Source organism: Vigna unguiculata, chromosome 6 (genome assembly GCF_004118075.2).
Source record: "Vigna unguiculata cultivar IT97K-499-35 chromosome 6, ASM411807v1, whole genome shotgun sequence".
Taxonomy (NCBI): Eukaryota; Viridiplantae; Streptophyta; class Magnoliopsida; order Fabales; family Fabaceae; genus Vigna; species Vigna unguiculata.
Window position 1 is genome coordinate 23,704,710 of NC_040284.1, and position 21,146 is coordinate 23,725,855.

A 21,146-nucleotide genomic window follows, 5' to 3' on the forward strand; every position below is an offset into this window, starting at 1 on the left:
AAATTATAATTCTTTGATAACATTATGAACTACTAGTAGAGGACATAGTCCTACACTTTTTATAGACATCAAAATAAAAATAACAGTCGACCAGACACTTTTCATGAAAAAATGTATAACTTAAATTCATTTATACATATATCTATATATATACACACGTTCAATGAAATAGTTATGGACTATTTATCAAATTAATGGCTTGAATTGTTACAAAAATTCAAGCAGAAAAGTGAGAACAATCTTTGATAAAGAACTCGGTGGAAATTATTCTCTGTAGTTGTTTTTTTTTTTTTCATAATAAAGACTTCTGTTAGAGCCAACTATTATAGTTATATACCCAAATATGATTTTATTATATACATCAAAAAAGGCTTCTCAAAAACAGTAAAGAAAATTTGTATCTTCTTTGTATATTATGCAAATTATACACGATAATTTTGGAAATTTCTATAATAGTTTTGCTTACAATTATTTTTTGGTTAAATTATTTATTTGGTTCCTCTAGGTATATATTTCACCAATTTTATCTTTATATTTTTACAAAACCAATCCTTTCGATTTTCAAATTAGCGTCAATTGGGTACTATATATAAATACAGGGTTAAATTGAACAAATTACACAAATACGTGGAACAAATACTTCATAAATGACATAATTAAATCTTTATTAAAATATTTGCATTACCTTATGTGATGAAAATAATATTTTGCGGGTGTAAATGAATCTCCAGGTTAGTTGTATATTTTTATTGCTAGGAATATTAAATACGCACCTAACCATTTTTATGATTTGTTGCTTTGAAAAAGTGAGTTTTATGTCATCTTCAAATTTTACTTCAATTAAGGTTCTAATTATTGTACCCGAATAGTATATAAGGATTGAAAAGTAATACTGGTGCTCATTATGTTGTTTTTTAAGTCTTGTAAACAATAAAAATAAGGAAGAAACATGTTTCAAGAGAACATCTAAATTCCTTTTTTAGTGACCATACTTTTATACTTTATCTGATTTGGTATACTATTAAAAGCTGAAATTAATTAAATTAGCATCAATATTATTCCTTAAATTTATATTTTTTGCGTCAATTAATCAAATTGATCAAATTTATACTAGTTTAAAAATTAAAGTTTGGTGACCAAGCTTTTTTAAAAAAATGAAATGTTTTTTTTTAATTCTTAAAATGAAGTGTAGTCCGTAAGTCTTTATCAAAATCCCATGCACTAAATTATATTTCAGTAAATTAAGAAAATACACAAAGGAACTAAATTAGTTTCTTCTCCATATTTTGAGTGGGTGTAAAAATGCTATTCGTGTGGAATTGAAAGGGTGCAAACTATATACACTTTACTTTTGAGTTAAGTGTATATGTGAAGTATATGTGAAGTGAAACAAAGAAGATGAGAAACAGTATAAGAATATCATTATTTTTCTGATTTTATTTCACATATCATCTCACGGAGCTTATTATGATTAAAATTCACTCAAGTAGTGCCTTCATAATTCAATCCCAGAGAACAACCATCACACAGAGTCTCCATCAGAAACCAGGGCCTGGGCCCGGGCCCGAGCCCCAAGGCCCAGGAGGAGGAGGAGGTGGTCTACCAAAGATTGGGCCACAACAAGTCTCCAAGAGACAGCAGCAACAGAGACAATAGAAACTGCGATGAAAAGAAGTTTCGATGAGAATAGTGAGGAAGAAAAGAATGAGAGAATGAAAGAATAAAGGAAGTAAAACTGACCAAGAAGATAGAATATTAGATATACAACCGCAGATACCAGCGGAAGGTGGAGGCATGTCTCTTCTTCTTTTCTTTCTTCACTTCACTTTCAATATTTATATGTATATAAGAATTTTGGTCACAGCATGAGTGAGACTGGCAAGTCAAATATTTGTTGGGAGACACGTTTCTCATCTCAACTTCAACTGTCCTTCTTTCCTAACTCCAACCTGAATTGTAACTAAAATAGGTTTAAAATTTTATAACATTTAAAATTTTACATCAATTCACAATTCACATTATATTATATTACAAGTTAGATTTTGTGAAATTAAATTAAATTTAAAATTTACTTTTTAATTTATAATTATAGAGTTTCTTTTTTATATTTTAAAAATAGTACTTGGAATTTAGGTTATTTTAGATCATAGGTTTTTTTTTTAAGTTAAGTTAAAATGAGTTTTGTTCAATGAAAATTAATTATGATAAATATTTAAATTGAAGTAGACAACGTTTATTTAATAACAAAATTAATATTTTAAATGAAATGGTTCAATGAAATCATTCACGAGAGTTTTTCTCGCAAATTGATTCCCTTATTAGTGTTTAACCTTTGGCAAATATCTGATTTGTTGTGATAAATGATTGAACATTTTTTTATGTTGTTATCATATTTATTGTTGTTATTATTTTTGTCTTGATGATTGATATGAATGTAGGAATGATTGTGCATGGCAGTGACAGAAGAGAACGGAAAATGATGTCTTGGACACAAAAACGATATATGTAAGGGATTTGTTGAGATGTGAAATCCTGAAATAGGTTGTGAGAATGATTTATAAAATAAAATAAATGAGAAGTCATAATAATTAATGTATTACTGTTAATGTTGGTGGTTGCAGATATTGTTGTGTGGTCTATGGTGAAGAACAAAACATATATGTTAAATCATTACATCGTAAAAATATTCAAATAAAGTATAATTTATTAAACTACATCACTATCACTAACCCTAACGGATATTTGTAATATGTATCGTGTAGCATGCTGAAACATTTAATATATTCTAATGACAATTTTCATAAAATTTATTTCCTTGAATTAATCCGTTAATATATATATATATATATATTAAAAAATCCATATTAAATAATATTTTTTACAAAGAAGTATATATTTACAATAATTAATTCCAATTTTAATTTCAGAAACAAAACTTAATATGACCTAAATTAATAAAAAAATATTAAAAATGTATCTTAAAAATGTAATTACATCTTAAAAATATAAATACCTAAATATTATTTTTAAAAAGTATAAAAAAAACAAGATTATAATAATTACAACTTTCATGATGTCATAACTTTCTTTTTAGTCTAACTAAATTCTTCACCCTTATAATAACTTCTCACACTAAGATAAACAAAAAAATAGATAAAGTTGTCATTTGGATCACAATTTTTCATAGTAAATTCATTCCCAAAGTTTTTTTTAGGTACTACATTGATAAATTCAAAATAAATTTGTATTATTTGCAGTTTAATTAGAATATCAATAAACTAGTGGTTTGAAAATTGGTGAAATTGTTAAAATAATCAATGAGCTAATAAAATTTGTCAAAAATTAGTCGTAATGCATAAACATATAATTTAACTTAGTTAAAAAACTTTTAGTGGATAATTATAATGAGAAAAATAAAAATCGATTTGAGACTTGTATAACATATTCTTGTTTTGAGGGAAATAACGAATAATATAAGCTTTTGAAACTTAATATTTGCATAACGTATTCCTACTTTGAGAAGGATAATATTTGATGTGAAATTTAAGACTCTTGCAATATGTATTATTAAATATTATAAAAAATCAGCGTGAAGCTTTGAGATTCAGAATGTATATTATGAAGTTATGCTTTATATTTTTAACTCTTATATTATATTAAAATATTATTATATTTATTTACTATTATGGTTCAATTTTAGAATCATTGATATGTGATTAATTAGTCCATTTGCACATCTGATTGGCATGTGATTAATTAGTCTCCATTCTTCTTAAATATCCATTTTTCAATAAAAAGTTGTTGTCATTTATCATTTTTAAAATTTTAATTTAATATATATATTTTCAATTATATAAGAATATAATAATATATAAATGTATGCAAAAATAAAAAATATATAATAGATCATTCTTCAACCTTCTACCTTGCCATGTATTATTACATCAAACAGAGATTTAGCAGAGTTTTTATTGATAATTAATTACATAACACATATAACATCATATATATATATATATATATATATATAATATATATATATATATATATATATATATATATATATATATATATATATATATATATTCTTTTAGAACTCAAAGCTGGTGAACATAAAAGATAAACATTGGGAACTCATGGAGGCCCAGGTGGGCTGAATGGGCCTCCACGTGGGCCATGTCGACCCCCAAAGCAATCCTGTAGTAACCAGCAGCAGCACAAAAAGCTCAAGCTGTCCCAAGATGAACGGGTATGAAAACAAAACAAAAATAAAAAAATTAGCTTTACAACTGGTTCTGATTAAATGGGAAAAATACACACACATTTTAAGACCCACAATAATTTCACTAAAAACCAGTTTAAAATGACCCTTTCTGTTTCATACTGATATCTGTAATTAAATTTACAATTGAAAAAGAAAAATTATTAATTCTTCTAAACTAACTTATAAATGATAGAACATAAAATTTCTTTATATGCTTTATCTTTGACATTTTCCCACTTTTATATTTCAATTTCATGCATTCATATTATCGGTTAATAGGAATTAAGCAATTGTATTCAGTTAATCCTCTGTAATAGCTTAAATACTGGATCACAATATTTACTTACCAAGAGTTAATAAGATCGCAAAACCCACAGAAAAAACCTGGGCCTGGTGGGCCGGGTGGACCCCAACCGGGAGGTGGCCCTGGGCCTGGGCCTCCTGGTCCCATTATAAGCAATGATTTTTTTCTTTGAGAATGTGTGATGAGTTCCTGAAAAAAACAAGGAAAAAGATATATGTGAAGTTTGAGTTCCTTGGAAATTTATAGGACAGAGCATGAAATTAACTTAACCTGGAAGCATCTGTGTGGGTATATGTTTATATATTTGTTCACTTTCTTCCAACTAATCTTCCAATTAATTTTAACCTAACTTTCAAACCATCTTCTACATCGCATTATCGTTGAAAATACTTGTAGTGAAAGGTTGTTACTCAATAACTACAACTTTGAATTTCAGAATCTGATTGGTGAATGATTCATCTTCCGTATGTTCTTCACATAATCAGTTCATCTTAATTTTAACAAGTTCAATTAATTATTTAATGGAATTTTATATTGCTTAACTCACATATTTACGCAAATACTGAACGACTCATAAGAAAATATAGGTTACCCAATTCTTCATAAATTTGCACAACTCAAAATCCAATCTGACACACAAAAGGTTTTTTTTTTTTTTTAAATAATACGTATAATTTAACTAAATAACCCTCGTAATATGTACTTTTAGTATAGTAGTAATTTAGGATGTTATGAGAGTATGAGTTAACTTACATCACATTTATTTACAAAATAGGTAACACTTTTTTTAAGATTTAGTTAAAGAAAAAGAGGCCTGTAGTTTAAATATTCTTTTGAACCTATAAACTATACTTGTTTAAAATTTGAGTCTAAAGGGAAATGACTAAGAAATCAAAGTAAAAGCTTTTATTGAAAAGCATTTAAAATTTGTGTATACATTCCCATCTCTATTTCTAATTTTTTCTTTAAAAAACAAAACTTTCATTTTAAGAATTTGTTAGGCCAAAAGACACATAAAACTATATTTGTATGTTTTTAAAATGTCAGAAAGGGATTCTCAAACCTGCTTTTATCCAAGAATTTTTCGGCTGCGCCATATACGAGACCTAAATCGCAAAAATGGGTCAAACTTGAATGTCACGATATTAGACACAAATTAGGATTAGAACTTATTGATTTAATCCAGCAACGTGGCCTTAAAAAAACTGTGGTAAAAACAAAACAAATTTGTCTTCAAAAAGAGGGAAAAAGGTTTCAAAAACTGATTGTTAATTTTTCAGTTTAGAAAAAGTAAGCAACCTCATTTTGAATATCGCATTTAATTATGATGAGAAAAATTCGTTCACAATGTAAGTCTAATAAAAATAAACAATTATATTTTTGTATATTTCAAAAGCATAAAATTTTAAAACTAATATACATTTATAAAACATTAACATTTTTATATTAAATAAAATATTACAAATAAATTAATATAATATAAAAGACTTGCTAACACGTTGAATGCGAAATAGTTTTGCTTAAAATATTTGAAGTGATGTAGTTTCACACGTTTTTATTCTAAAAACTACGAGTATATTTAATATAATAATTTCATCTAACAGAAAACTAAAATTAATTAACTCAATTCATATATGATACTAAATATATGAACATTTACTTAAAAATCTTAATAGATATTTCAATATAATGCAACCATAAACTCCAACCATTCACACCTTTTTTTTTCATATTAGTAAATCATAAATAATAGTTATTCAATCATAAATTTCACATTTTGTAGATAATGCACACCCATAGACACAATCAGACACACCGCTAGTAACAAATACGCTCTCTATTAGTTGCTCTATTTGACTATACTTAAATAAGAGAAAATATATCTTAAAGAGCTTAAAATACCTCTCTTATGATCTCATTTATAATGATAGAAATATAATACAATAAAAAAATGAAAGATAAAAAAACTGAACTAGAAACTAAGCACATAACTAGATACAATTAGTGTTTCCAATACAACTACTTTCTATTCAAATTTAATACATATTCTAACAACACATTTCTACTTTAATACCAATGAAGTATAAGGAGTCTAAAGACTCGCAAGATCTTTAGTTTGAAAATGTTTACACAATAATTCCTTCAATTGAGATATGGAAACTGTATCATTACGTATCAACCTAATGTTTCAGCCTAAAATTTTAAACAATTTAAGTTAAATTTTTCAAATCAAACACATGGTAATTGTTCGAAGCTATATAGAAAGAGCAAGGCAACTTACAAACCAAACTAGACTCTCCTAGGCAGCAAACTCAAGGTTGCTCCATGTCCACAATAGAACACATTTACATGTAAAGAGTAGAAGTGTATTTCTAATTCTTCAAATTTATGCTACAAAGTGAGGAAAATAATAACATAATTAATGGCAGCTTTGAATTATGGGAACAATTAAATACACAAGTCTGAACTGGCAGGTGTGGTTCTGCGATGCTGAGAGCTATATACTACAAATGAAGGACAGCGTGCATACAGTAAACTGATTCATAAGTTGCTACGAGTAAAGATGAAGGGCATAAATTCTCTGTACTCACCCGATTTCCTTGATAATTAGGCAGGTGGGAGGAAATGCTTTCGCACCCTTTGTTAGTAAATAATGAAATCAAAATCTTCTGAATGAGCTCATTCCTGTACACAAAACCTTCCATGAGCTCAAAACAATATCACATGATGGCTGCCAACCCCACAACATCACCATCATCAACTTTGGACTCGGGAGCATTGGCTGAGCTGCGTTGTCTCACTGAAAACCATAACTACGAGGTTAAAATGTTTATAATATTACAAGCAACATTATAATATACAAAAAAACATATAATAATATTGACAAGCATAGCAATATAGGAAAAACTACCCCACTAAAGTCTCCAGTTATCACAATTACAATTACCACCAAACGTTGAGAAGTTGGAGAAGTAAAATGCGAAAAAAAATTAGAAGTCATTGCTTACTTGAAACGTTTGTAATGATATTTACACTTTTCTGTGCAGCAAGTGCTTTCAATTTGTTACCGGTTGCTAATTGAAGTAAACTTCTCATATGCTGCTTTTGTTCCTTTGGACTGGATGTTTTCTTTAAAGATTCCTCAAAGGCAACTAAATCGTGAGGGGTAATATTGGGGAGTGACATCAAAACCTAAAAGGAGTAGCAAAATACATTACTCAATAACAAAAGTTTTAGCAACCCATTCTTTGCAGATGAACTCCAAATGCCAAATGTGGTCAAAAGGAGAAAAAAATAGCTAAGTGATGAAAAACAAGAAAAATACTAACCTGTCTGGGAGCTGGGTGTCGATCACAAAGATATACAAATATTTCACGACAAATGGCAACTAGATCAGCACTGGTTATTGCATTTGATTCAAGGGTTAAACCTTGAATAACGGATGTAAAAAGATCTCTAGATACATATTCTACGAGTTCTGCATGATTTGTTACTATCGCAAGAACTACCAACACAGAGCAATACGAAGAAATTTTAGTCACAGATTCACCATCCGTCCATGTAAAAGCTTCTAAACAGAGCCGTAGTGTTGGAATGGCCAGACCTTCATGCTTTAGAAGGAAACTGTCACAAAAGAATTGTGACAAATAAAGCTCACAAACTAAAGTTACAAAATATGGAAGAACTAAAGTTACAAACAGGTAGAAAGCATACCCAACCATAGAGCATGATGCAACCGTGTCCAAGCTTTTCAGAGTGTCTAATCGACTAACATGCCCAGACTGTTCCAAAGAAGGAATTCCATTATTAAGGGGAGGAGAAGCAATGACAGACAGGAGTGAACAAATCTCACGCGTGAGATCCCTCAAAATTGTTTCCTCCATCACTTCCACTTTCAAGTCTGATCCACTAAGAATGCTAAGAATATCTGGAACCTTTGCTCTACCATCTTGTAGAAGACTAGACCATGAACAGCTAAGGGCTTGCTGAGCATGAATAAACAATGGGTGTAGAATCTTTTCCAGCCAAATCTCCCACATATCCAAAGGACAGTTTTTAACCAAAGGAATCAAAGTGGAATGAACAAGCTGTCGAATATGCCTGAACTCCATTGACGGTATATTCTCCATCAGCGCAACAGAAACAGAGTGCACATCCAAATATTTGAAAAATGAATCGCCAATGGTTGTTGACAAGCCCAATACGTTATATCTTCATATAAAGAAACGATTCAGTAAAAAGTGGAAATAAAAATCCCAGTCTCATCATAGATACATAATTTTCTGTTCACAAGGAATTTTATTTTCTCTTTTCTAGAGATTTGGTGCAAAACCAATATCAAAGGGGAAGACCAATTACATTTGGGACAACAGATAATGAATTATAAATGGAAAAATAGATTAAGATTTGCACACATACCCACTGTCTCTAATGCCTTTAAACCAGTTCCGTATATCTGATCCATTTGGTTCAGCATATCCTTCTTTATTAATGTCGACCTTAGATCCATCTGTGACAGTCAATGAACCCTTTGGCAATTTGGAGTTCCCTTCTCCAAGAAGACTTGACTTCTCAGAATCAATCATGACCATAGCAGCTCTTACCTCTCCAGGTAAAGCTTGACTTATGGATGGAGACCAAAGGGAATGTATACAACGAAGTAGCTGGAAAACAAGAATGTGCTTTACTTATAAATACGAAGTAGTTACAGAAAAAGATTATAAAGCATACCGATGCTTGTAATACAGGAAACATAACATGGACCAGCCTCTTAATGGCAGGTATACATACTTTCAAGAGAGGAGTCACCATCCATGATATGTGAGAGGCCATTGGATTTATTGGAGTTGAATTTGGTGTTGAGCTGTTTTCTGAATTCCAGTTGGCTTTCTTAAATCCACTCCTCTTAAGTGCCCTTTCAAAGAATGTCAAGGTATGAAAAATTGACCACATAACAGGTGCTTCAGAGCACAACTGAACCAAACCTTGTGGACCTGACAGATATTTTTCCTGCCACTCAGATTGTGTCCACTGATGGCTCAAAGGTTCTAGAAGCCATTTTAAAACCTCTTGTTGCTGTTCAATTCTGAGCCAAGTTTAGAGCAAAAACAAGAAGTGGTTAATTGCAAACATCAAAAGACTATCAAACAAGAATTAACAGAATTACGTCTCCTGTTTGATCCTTACCCAGAAGAAGAAGCCATAACAAGAAAAGCCTCGCCTAAAAGATTATGCTCACCCTGTAGCAAACAACCGTCCCTTTGCAAACATGCCATTGTATCAGCAATGCCCTACATATAAAATTCATAAATTAAATAAAAGCTGTCTCGTACCAAACCACATTTATGAAGTTGAGAAAAAATTTCTGTAGAGCATATATGAAGTGTCTAAATTATATTGACTAAACGATTGGGAAAGAAGATATTAATGCACTATTCCTGACATAGCAACAGGGTGGGCTTATACTAATATCTAAATTTTAGTAGCTGAATAGTGCCATAAGCCAAAACTTGGAAAGAATTTGAACATTATTTGTATTTTATAGAAATAATGTACAAACCTTAACTGCACTCATGTCTCTCGGCATATGAAACAAGTTTAAGCAAATAATTTAACACCCACTTCAATTCGTGTAGTTGATATCAGATCACATACACCCCCTTCAATGATGCAATTAATGCAGCCCAAAGAAGCCCCAACCAGGGAAAGTCAGGATAACCCCAATTTAGGCGGATTTTTAACATGTGCACAATTATGCAATGCCAATGTAAATTATGATATTAATGGACTCTTGGCTTTTAGCTAGATCTTTATTTTTAAAAGTGTGGAAATAGGTCTCACTGATTTATAAAATTATAGTTATAATTATGACATACCATAGGAACAAAATTCATAATGGTGCTCTAAATAGGCTATCGCAGGCTGGATTTAAGGACCCAACTAAAAATATGTAAAACTACAGAGATCCATTACAAACATTTGGGTCCCTATAGTTTGAAAAGTATAAAGGTTTGTGAATCCAACGTATCATCAGAAATTTTGATCATGTTTAGCATCTTATTGTAATAAAAATAACTACACTGCTTCTGCCAGAGTTAAATTCACTTAGCCACATCCAATTAAACTCCCATTATTAAGTTTGAAGGTCAACTTCAAGTTTTGAAATGGCATTATACACCAGTATATTCACGTGTGAGGAAGGAGGACCTAAGTATGAAACAAGAAGGTAATGAAAAGAAGACAAATATCAGATCACAAAGCACGAAAACTGATTTCAATATATGATAATAGCTGTCAAGTCAAACTAGAAATTCAATATTCAAGACATTTATATAAAAATAGTAAAGACTAAAAAGACAAAATTTTAGAATTCATGTTACTGCACAGGTTGCTTTGAACAATAATAGTATTGGAGGATATCAAAAGATACTGTAGCTAGTTCAGTATGAACCCAAAAGTAGCCGATTCTTATTATGCTGCAACTTAACTTACATAAGATTAATTTACAAATAGATTAAGGTTACTCATTGAATGATTTCTCCTTCATGGCCCCTCCTCTGTAAATTTCATATGTAAGTGCAGTCCTAAATGTGTTTCTCTCATTCATGTATTCACGAAACACTTCTCATTTATTTGACAGAACCAGCTAATTATAGTTTTCCATCAATTGGTGTTTAAAGAATTCACCTTCATATGAGGTAAGATGCTTTTGTCAGCAGCTTTTGCTATCCGAATAAATGATGTACAGATCTGAAGCCTTGCATGCCGTGCACTATGCACTGATGTATCCTATCAAGAGACATAGCAATAAAAGTTAAACTTGCACACAATTTCTCAATGGTCGAAATTAACAATGAAAAAAGGATTGTTGCAGGAACCTTGATTATAGTCGGCAGAGATGTTAGAAGTTCAAATAATTTACTAATAACACTGCCAACTGCATCAGGGAAATATTTCAGAAAGGGGCCCATAGCATCCAAATAGTGAACAAGTACTTCAACAAGTGCTGGCTCCGTCCAATTTAAGGAAATTAATCGTTGAAGTATACCTAAAAGACACAGTAACCATAACTATAACAGATGTCTAAGCAAGAAATTCTAAAAGTTTAATTTGGAAGATTAACCAAAGTAACCTTCAAACGTTCTACATAATGCAAACTGGACTTCAGCATTTGTCTTGGTGAAGTCACTGGATCCATCAAAAACTGCATTTACAACACCCTCTATAGCCAACTGCATGCTTTCCATCACAGCTAAGTCCTACAGTAAGAAAAGCAGAAGCCATAACATAACAGATAATTACATAATAAGGTAGAAAAGGTGGGGGGATCACACCTGACACAGAGTTTAAAGTATCCACGATATTCAGAGTATGTTTAAAATTGGAATGGAATTTATTTATACCTGAGTCGGTGCTGGAGAGAGCAAGAAACCTTTAATGACTGTATCAATCTTTTCAGATATTTTAGTAGCAGCTATCAGGGGTTTGTAAGAAGAAACAAACCTAATTAACTCCAACTGTTTTAATAAACCACTCATCAGTTAAATACACTTTGAAAGGGTTAATTGACATAAAGCTTAAAGAAGAATATATGTAGATTTGGAACAAGAGAGAGATAAACAGTTAAGAATAACAATGCAGAATAGTTGAGTATAATGATACAAGATCTGCATGTGACTTGCTCATAAGTAAAACATTCAAGATAACATACTTGCTCTCTGTATTTTTCAACTTTCTCAGCCATGCAAAATTGGTCTGGGGTTAAAAAGTCAAAATGTTACAATGCACAAAATTCTTTTATAGGTTTAAATGTCCAAAAGTGAAGTTATAAAAGTATTGAAAAACCATAAGTGTTCCATAATAACTAATGCAGAAGTAAGCCATGCTGTAAAAGTCCACTTAAGATTTACATAAATCATTTGAAACATTGCAAGCAATTAAACCATTAGCTCCAATTACTATCTTAGAACTTCAAGATGGAAAAAAAAAATCAGTAATATAAGTTAATAACATCCGTACAACACATTCAATGACATTTTTTTTCCTGTAAACAGAAGGGAAGGAAATTGCATATGTCCTGGATGAAAAATATTATCTATTTGACTTCACATGTGCATGAGACATACCAATCTAGATCGATAAAGGCTGAATGTTCCCTTGCACTCAAAATCTTCGCTCCACAACTCCAATGCCCCTAAAGTAATGGCAGTCTCATGCAGAATTTTTTCTCTCTTGAGCATGCGAGGGAAAGATGTATCCAAAATTGCACCACAAAAATCATCACTGACAAAGCTTAGAGTCTTCTTCTTTGCATTTTCAACTTCTCCAGAACCTGTGCTACTAACAGCTGAACTGTCAGCAGCTGAATGTGTGGAATTTTTTGGCTTTGACATCAAATCCCTCATTAGTACCTACAGGTAGACATTTGAGGAAAGAAATGAGATATAGCCATTTGATACACAGTATTGACTATTCACTAAGAAACATGGAACACCATCAAAGAGTACTATGGTGAAGTATTCCAACATACCAGCCAAAATTGCAGGGATTGAAAATGAATAGCAAACTTGAAATGTTGGAAAAATCCCAGCATCTGGAGAGAAACAAGAGAAATTAAAATGAAAGGATAAAATAAAATACAAGAAAAATACATGCTCCCGTAAAATAGTAGTAAAATAAAAAGGCAAAAATTTGTCTTCGTGCATAGCAAATACGTGTTATCCTGGACAGTGACAGAACTTCCTGGATATGTACGTGTTATCATAATTTTAAGCACAGAACTTCATAACAACATATAGAATAAAACAAGAAAGCAAGAAAGGAAAACATAAGGTTACTTGAACGGACACAAAAGTTTAAAAGAAAAAGAAGAGAAAACAATACTAAAAGTTAGCAAAAGTTAAAAACAGAATCAGAAAACACCAGTTAAAAATGTAATAAGATTTAAAAAGAATTAAAATATGGCAGAATTTAAAACATAATTAGAAAATAACAACCGAAATCAGAACTACACAATATTTTTTAAAATATAACAGAATTATTCAAAAATAAAAACATAAAATATTAGTAGAACTAAAAAAATACAAGAATGAGTAACAGTTGTACAAAAATAAAGAAAGAAAATACAGCATACCTAAAAGTAAAAAAAAATGATAAAAAAAATCAAGAACGAAACAGGCAGAGCAGAAAAGCCAGAGGTGAACGGTGTAGACATCCTAGGAACGACCCCAAAGCATGTGAACAAAATATAGAGGCACACGGCGTGAAAAAATGTAGAGGTCTGCAGAATTTGGCAGTAGCAAGGCTATGACTTAAGCACAAAGGAGACACAGGAATGAATGATTACGACAAATAGGTCTGTGTTAGAATACACAAAGAAGAGAAATTAGTTAAGATAGATAGAATATTCATGAGTCGGTTACTTGTGGTGTTAGTAAGATATAAAGAGGAGAGGAGAGGAAAAATGGGGTGAGTTTTTGTAGATTGAGCTTTAGCTTTTTACGAAGGGGAAGCCCTTGAAGGAGAGAGTGTTCTCCTATTTTTTGTTCATTTCATTCTATTCAATAAAAACCTTTCTTTTCTTGCTCTTTTCAATTCTTGGTTTCTGACAAAGTGGTCCGACCTGCCAAATCTTCTACTTCCAAGGGTCATTATGGAAAGTCGTTTGAGTGCATTGGAAAGATGGGTCAGTGAACAAGGGAAGGTGGTTGTAGAGTTGAAAGCTGATATGGAAATTATTAAAGAAAGTTTGCCAGACATGAAAGAAATAAAAACAATGTTACTAGAGATCAAGAAAAGCAAGAAATCATCTGAAGGAGGAGAGTACTTTGTTGATGATGAAGAGAAGAAGGATGAAATATATCTGCATAGTAGTACATCAGATGACGAGGCGGAAGCCTTGGATTAAAAGGGTGGAGTTGCCCATGTTCGAAGGGAATGACTCCTCAAGGTTGGTGTGACAAGCAAATCAAACATCAAAAGATCAATTGCAAGGATATTTCTTTGCAGGGCAGCAATCTGACATTTAAAATCAGATTCCACCACAGCATCCAAAGGATTAGAGCTATGGAAATTGCTCGAGATGTGGGAAAAGATTCAGCAATGAAGAATCACACCCTCTATAGTGAAGAAAAACCAGAAAAAAAAAAGTGATATTGGCAAGAGAAACAAATATTAGGATGGAGGAAGAAGGGGATGCATCAATAAAGGGAGTGAATAAAACCTATTAACTCGTCAGCACAAGTGTGAACAACAAAATATCAACAATAACTAGATATTTGGCAAACAAGTTGTGTGGAAAAATTTGTAAGACAGAGCACCAAGACAAGATATTCTGTCATCTGTAATTATTATGTTGAATTCAAAATAATATATGACAATTTTTCAAAAGAGAAGCCAAAATCATAACTAATATGTCATTTTAAGCAAAGTCTTCCCTTCCCCGAGCTATATAACTCATACCTGTTCTAGGTAAAGTGGAAGTAAGCTGCTATCACCAGCAATGCTTTGCAAGTTAAAAGAACCCAGGGACACCATACTTTCACATATATATTCAGCAAATTCGTATTCACCCTCATCTATAGACCCAGGACTTGAACCGGATCTATACAAAAATTCTCTAGATACATTCATCAACGTTTGAAAGATGTTACTCATGGCTTGGTCAAATTTAGGGACAGATGTTTCAATGGGCCTCCTCCTACATACACAATTCAGAGTGACCAGTGGTATCGTTGATCCATAAAATATGCATAAAATCATTAAAGAACATACCTTGGAGAGACAAGTTTGAAAAACTCCGAAGCATGAAGACGAAAATCTGGAGCAGATAGTAGTACACCACAACTGCAGGGAGTTAACAGAAAAGCATGACCAGACGATATAGAAATTGTGTACCCAGAATATTGGATGGTGCAAGATAATAGAGAAAATAAATATACCCATGAATGATGCCGTGCTCAGCTAAATCTGACAGTGGAGCCCATTCAGCATACGCATTCACTGCATTTAGAGCAGCTGTTACAGTGGCAGCATGCTGTTTGGCAATATCCATCTGATTTCTACCAGCTTCATTCATTGCTGCTGTAAAGTGTCTTTCTAGTAACTGCATCAAATATTACAAGTAACAACATCATTAACAATGACAAAACATTAAGATATAAAAAAGTTGTTTAGAGATGAGATGTACATTGTATAATAGTGGAAAAATTTCAGACAACGATTGAGTTAGCCCCCGCAAAAGTAGCCTTCGCCGATCACCTGAACACATCATGACGAGTAAAAATAAATATGCAACATACGACATACGGAGAAATCACTCAATATCAAATAGACACAACATTTATGTGTCAAAAAGCCAGCATGTTAGGAGTGTTGGGTTTATGTCTTGTATTTTATTCGTAGGACACTTAGTTTATTTGCAATGTTGTCAAATAGCTGGTATGGCACTATTGTGTTGGTGAATTCCAAGAATCCAGAACTGCAACTTCATTTGTGCTATAATAGCTGCTATAGATGTTGTGGTTACAGCATGCCTCCTGCATCCTTTGTCATCATTGGTGGGTGTTCACTGATTAAATGAGTAAATATTAAGCCAATTTTTATGAACTTTTATTTTAATTGCATAGAACTGTTTTTTATACATGTATAATTTATATATATCATACATTCCAAGCACTATTGCATTTCTGCTATTTGTCCATAATGCTATTCTTATATGGTATTGCAGATTATTGGTTTTCAGCCATTTCCCTCGACCTGCAATTGATAGCAATATTTACTAGTCTAACATGCACACATGAATCTTAAGAATCACAACATGCATCCCGCCAATTACATGCAACAATCAATTTTTCTCTTTTTATACACTCCCTTTTTCTCTATCCACCCACACTGAGACCCTTCATATTTCCTTCCCATCATGCTTCACACGGACAGTGACGTCATATTTACCAAGATGAAAAGCATTTTTAAGGAAAGTGTAATAAACAAGTCATCCAAAAATGTCCCTTCCATTTGTTTATTAACAGAAAAACTTATTGTTGTGTCTAAAATTTTCCAACAGTAACTCATTGATCAAGTCAGACAAATTTGCTCAAGTTGGAGAAATTCAATTCTTTTACACAGTTTGCGTACATGAGTCACTCACACATCCACATGAGAAAACATAAGTTATTACAAACCTTCCAAATCTTCGTTGTGAACAGTAATGTCTTCAGGAAGCCACCGCAGCATCATTGCAACCAACTCAGCCTAACACATAATTGCGAATCATAAAAATAATATCCAGGAAGTGAACTCATATTGAATAAAATCGAGCCAAAATGATGTAAGTAGGGAAACTTGAAATTTACTTCTATTGGACCCTTGTTGGATAGAGAGATCAAAGATGGAAGCATTTCTTGCCACAAACCAATGTCCTCTCTTCTAACAACCTGTGAAAGAACCACCAAAGAATATGGTCTATGTAAAGCAAATCTGCAATTGTGACAGAGTAAGAAGCAAAAATAATGAAAAGGAAGTGCCTTGCGATGAAAACCTCAGCAACAAGGGCAGCTGTCTGACTTTTGAGAGACCAATTTTCACAAGGATCAGCAATCTCTGACATCAACTCAAGGGAAAGATTTGCAAAGTTCTTGTGTTCTGCAGGGCTCAATTCCTCCCAACGTAAGCGCACTAAATGCTGTATATAAATACATTTTCGCATAAGGGGCAAGAATAAACACCAAAGCAGACTTATCATTGAAAAACAAAACAAAAGCACGTGAACTTAAACCTGCAGCATTTTATAGGCATGTAACCGAATTTCAGACGACCAGTTTTTTTTCACCAAAAGGAATGATGTGTTTGCTAATGCCCGTACATCACCTCTCTTGATCTGAAGAAAATATACATAAATTAATTAGTTCTCGACGCTCGTCAAATATAAAAGCAAGGATAGTTAATCACCATAAAGAGGCAACAAAATTAATCCTCGTAACAGCAACAACACAAGCAGCATCCAGAAACAAATAACCGCAACCTTTATATCTATCCAGAAACTCCATGGTCAATCCTTCATTATATTTTGAAATGCAAAAACTATATTTAATTATTTTATTCAAAATTACAAATGAAACAGCAACTTTCACAGCACGATTGTGGACAGCACGAAAGAAACCTATGATCAAAGCCGACTAGTTCCTTCAAATTAACACTACACTATCAATCAACAACAATTACTAACACAAAAATATCTAAAGAGTGCAAAGAAACATACATAAATTCACTAATACATGGAAGAGTTGTGTTCTACATGTTCGTTAGGGCTTCCGCAAAAAACATCGCAGTCATTTCTAAAAACAAGTAAAAATGCAAACAGAGAACATGAAAAATCACAAAACAATAAGCGATGAGATGCATAAAAGTAAAACGCGTTATCGCGCCACGGAACGAATAAAACGGAAAGAGGAAGGGAAAGAAAGAGTTACGGAATCGAGAAAAGCGACGGCGTTTAGGCGAGCATCGGGAGTAGAAGCCCAATCAAGCGCGGTGTGTATAGCTTGGGCGACATTGTTGGCACTCACGCCGTTATTGCCAACACTGTCCTCCATTCTTAACTTCAACTGCTACTCTTCTTTTCTTTTCTTTCACTCCTTTTGTTCTATTCTTCAGACTTCAGAGAAAGAAAAAGAGAGAAAGAGATTCGCTCTTTCTTTCAACCCAAAGTCTCGGTTGGGTTTTTGGGTTCACTTCGACGCACACTCACACGCAGCCTCTTCGGTATTTATGTGCTGGTGGTTTATGGCGGTGCGTGAGCGTGACTCTCCTCGACTTGTTCTTTTTTTCTTTTTCGCCAAGTTTTCTGATTTTATCTTCGGGTAAATATTTTCTTCATCTTGTGTAGGAGTAAAAAAAAAAAAAAAGACACGTTTTATGTAGTGTATAACGTGTGTATAACGTGAGTGTAAAGTCTAAACGTATTATAATAAATTAATGTTTATAATAGTTATGTTTAAAAATTCTGTAAAATTAATTTTGAATTAATTGACAATGTAAACTCGCTAAGTTTATTAAACTTTAAATTATTTTATGTGAGTTTTGAATATATAATTTTTATGGAAGGGGTGAGTTTTTGATAAAAGGGACGACGAAAGAAGGAGGGAAGGGCCACTTGGAACACACACAAAAAATCAGAAAAAGTAATAATAGAGAAACCTTTCTGCGATCTTATGAGGAAAAAAACTAAAGAGTGTCTTTTTAACGATACAACATAAATCGATTATAAACTATATATTGTATATAATTTGTTATGATATTATCTTTCCTTTTTTAATTTTTTATTTTATATAATAATAAATATTATAATGAAAAAATGTTTTCATTTCTATGATTAGTGATTATAATTTGGAAACAGTTTATTATCGATTATTTCTTAAATGGATTATCAAAAGTCATAAGTCGAGTAATGAAAAAAATTGACTTTCATAAAATGATATTGAGTTCAGGTTCTCTATTGATATTTTGGGTATTATTATTTACTGAACATTAAAAATATATTATATTAATATTTTAAATATTTTTTAATATATTTTAAAATATCAAAATTAGTGATAATCGATATATTATGAAAATATAATAAAAAATAATATTGTATTATGAAAACACAATTGAAGAACACCACACAAAAACAACAGCAGAAAATTCAAATTCGATGATATATCATTTAACTCAGATTTTGTGATCAATGTTTTAGATAATTTTACTTAACTGTAATGTCAAATGTAATATTTTGTATGTTATGAAGTTTTCAACGCAAGATATGTTTGAGAAGTTACATGAGTTATTGTGGGTGAAGTTTTTATTGTACCAGAAAAACATAATTGGATTCTGTTACTGTTAGTTTAAATGAAAAATAAATAAAAACTATTGTGTCACTTACTTCACGTGTACGTGTTCCTTTAAAACTAGTTAAGCAAATAATGCAATAAAATTTATTATTCTTGAAATGACTAAACGTAATTTAACGGAATCTAAATCAAATCAATGGTTGAAAAGTTTTTTCATAAATGATTCTTTAAAAATAGAATTTCAAAAAGTACGAGATAAAACAATTGTTTAAACAATGGAATCTAATATACGTAGAGGCAAGTACAAATTGGTTAGATCTATTTACTTATAGTTCCTAAAACAAAAATCATGATAAACATTGATAGGAATGAAACTTAATAGTAATTTGGAAAAGAAAGTGATGATAACTTAATTATATTAATACTTAAATTGATTTAAATAATAGAGATAGCTAAGGATACCGTTATGATTAATAATTTTTTATTTTATTATATTTATTTTGAAATTTAAAAGAATTAATTTAATTCATTAAAATAGGTCATTATTTAATATATAATTAATGAATTTTGATTTTAATACATTTATGTTGAAATATGTAATAATTAATTTCACTGATTAAAATCATATAAATATATATAATATTTTTCCTAAAGATAAAAGATTTTTTTTTGTTTTTTATTCCTATAATTATTCTTTACATGTAAAATAAAAAGCTTTAAATTTTTCCAATGTCTTTATCATGAGACAAGTAAAAATATTTTTCGACATTTTAAAGTTTTTTCGTGAGAATTTAAAATATGAAGACTTTGAAACGTTTAAAGAAACGATTTCTATTTTTTTCAAAAAAAAATTAAATTTTTAATCTTTTCCAAATTCTTATGTGACGAAAAAATTGTACTTCTTTACAGAACGAGACACGTGAATGATAAATAGATGATAAATTTTGATTTTCATCAAATAAATTACCAATTACACTTGTATAATTTATGAATATTTTTATCTTTTAAATAAATTAAAACTGTATTAATAATTTTTGTAAAATTGTATTAATGATTATTGAGAAAATAGTTCATTTAATGTTACAGTTAAGTATGAATTTTTGTAAAAGTAAAAATACATTATTAATTACTCGTAAAAGACACGGGTCAGTAGGGCTCTTAAATCAATCACAAATTTATGTTTGTTTTTATTTTTGAGAGGTGTGAAATTGTTAGAGAATACATTAAAGTGAAATTAAACTTTTCATTAAAGTCTTTTGTGCATGAGAAAGATTAACAGATTAAATTTTTTTTAATGATTTTTATATTTGTTGTGCTTAAGTTTTAATGAAAGGAAGATCTCTAACATAATTGTTGTATATCTTTGATTTACATAGGTTGTATCTCCAATTCATTATGTGTTAAATTTTGTCATTCTGTGACTCATGTAGAACACATTCTGCCCAAAAAGAAATAGAATCTAAACTTTTAAACTTTTTATTACGCCCAAAAATGTTAAATTTCATTAATTGTTTTCACATGCTTCAATTATCCATTTCCGTTCAATATAGGCTAAAATTGTTAAGTTAAACATGTCCTAAGTTTATTTCTAAATAGTTGACTGTTAAAAACCACTATTACGCTTATTACTACTTTTAAAAGATCAATAAAATTTCAATTGAAAAAAAAAAGTATTAAGATAAAACGGGTTACAACCTCCACTGTATTTCAAAACATAGTTTAATATTGATAATTCAGCATATCAGAAACA

At 30.9% G+C, this 21,146-nt stretch overlaps 1 protein-coding gene and 1 long non-coding RNA gene across 3 annotated transcripts; both read right to left on the reverse strand.

Moving 5' to 3' along the window:
* Positions 1-1,397: 1,397 nt before the first annotated feature.
* LOC114189070 lies at positions 1,398-1,813 on the reverse strand. The gene is made up of 2 exons (XR_003605548.1): positions 1,741-1,813; positions 1,398-1,659 (listed from the first exon to the last, which is right to left on the reverse strand). It is a non-coding gene; the product is annotated as an uncharacterized LOC114189070 (long non-coding RNA).
* Positions 1,814-4,068: 2,255 nt separating this feature from the next.
* On the reverse strand, positions 4,069-18,373 carry LOC114187989 (protein HASTY 1). Of its 2 annotated transcripts, XR_003605367.1 has the most exons (24): positions 18,038-18,373; positions 17,344-17,445; positions 17,107-17,250; positions 16,922-17,002; positions 16,751-16,820; positions 15,757-15,827; positions 15,509-15,672; positions 15,342-15,413; positions 15,030-15,267; positions 13,099-13,161; positions 12,695-12,979; positions 11,972-12,085; positions 11,701-11,827; positions 11,447-11,616; positions 11,256-11,357; positions 9,756-9,859; positions 9,360-9,654; positions 8,988-9,232; positions 8,283-8,780; positions 7,898-8,192; positions 7,577-7,760; positions 7,160-7,368; positions 4,612-4,757; positions 4,069-4,231 (listed from the first exon to the last, which is right to left on the reverse strand). XR_003605367.1 is itself a non-coding variant. In XM_028076457.1 (22 exons), the coding sequence occupies exons 1-22, from the start codon at positions 18,158-18,160 to the stop codon at positions 7,289-7,291; spliced, it is 3,627 nt and encodes a 1,208-aa protein (XP_027932258.1). In that variant the 5' UTR covers positions 18,161-18,372; the 3' UTR covers positions 6,789-7,288. The 2 variants fall into 2 exon arrangements, 1 of the variants encoding a protein (XP_027932258.1); XM_028076457.1 differs by lacking the exons at positions 4,069-4,231; positions 4,612-4,757 and having other exon boundaries at positions 6,789-7,368; positions 18,038-18,372.
* Positions 18,374-21,146: the final 2,773 nt, after the last annotated feature.

Excerpts from the sequence above, each read along its gene's own strand:
- LOC114187989 (XM_028076457.1), bottom strand. The coding sequence starts at position 18,160 with ATGGAGGACAGTGTTGGCAATAACGGCGTGAGTGCCAACAATGTCGCC. Across the intron at positions 17,003-17,106 it reads CAGCTGCCCTTGTTGCTGAG|GTTGTTAGAAGAGAGGACAT; the intron begins GTTTTCATCGCA and ends GTTCTTTCACAG. Across the intron at positions 7,369-7,576 it reads TATCATTACAAACGTTTCAA|TGAGACAACGCAGCTCAGCC; the intron begins GTAAGCAATGAC and ends TATGGTTTTCAG.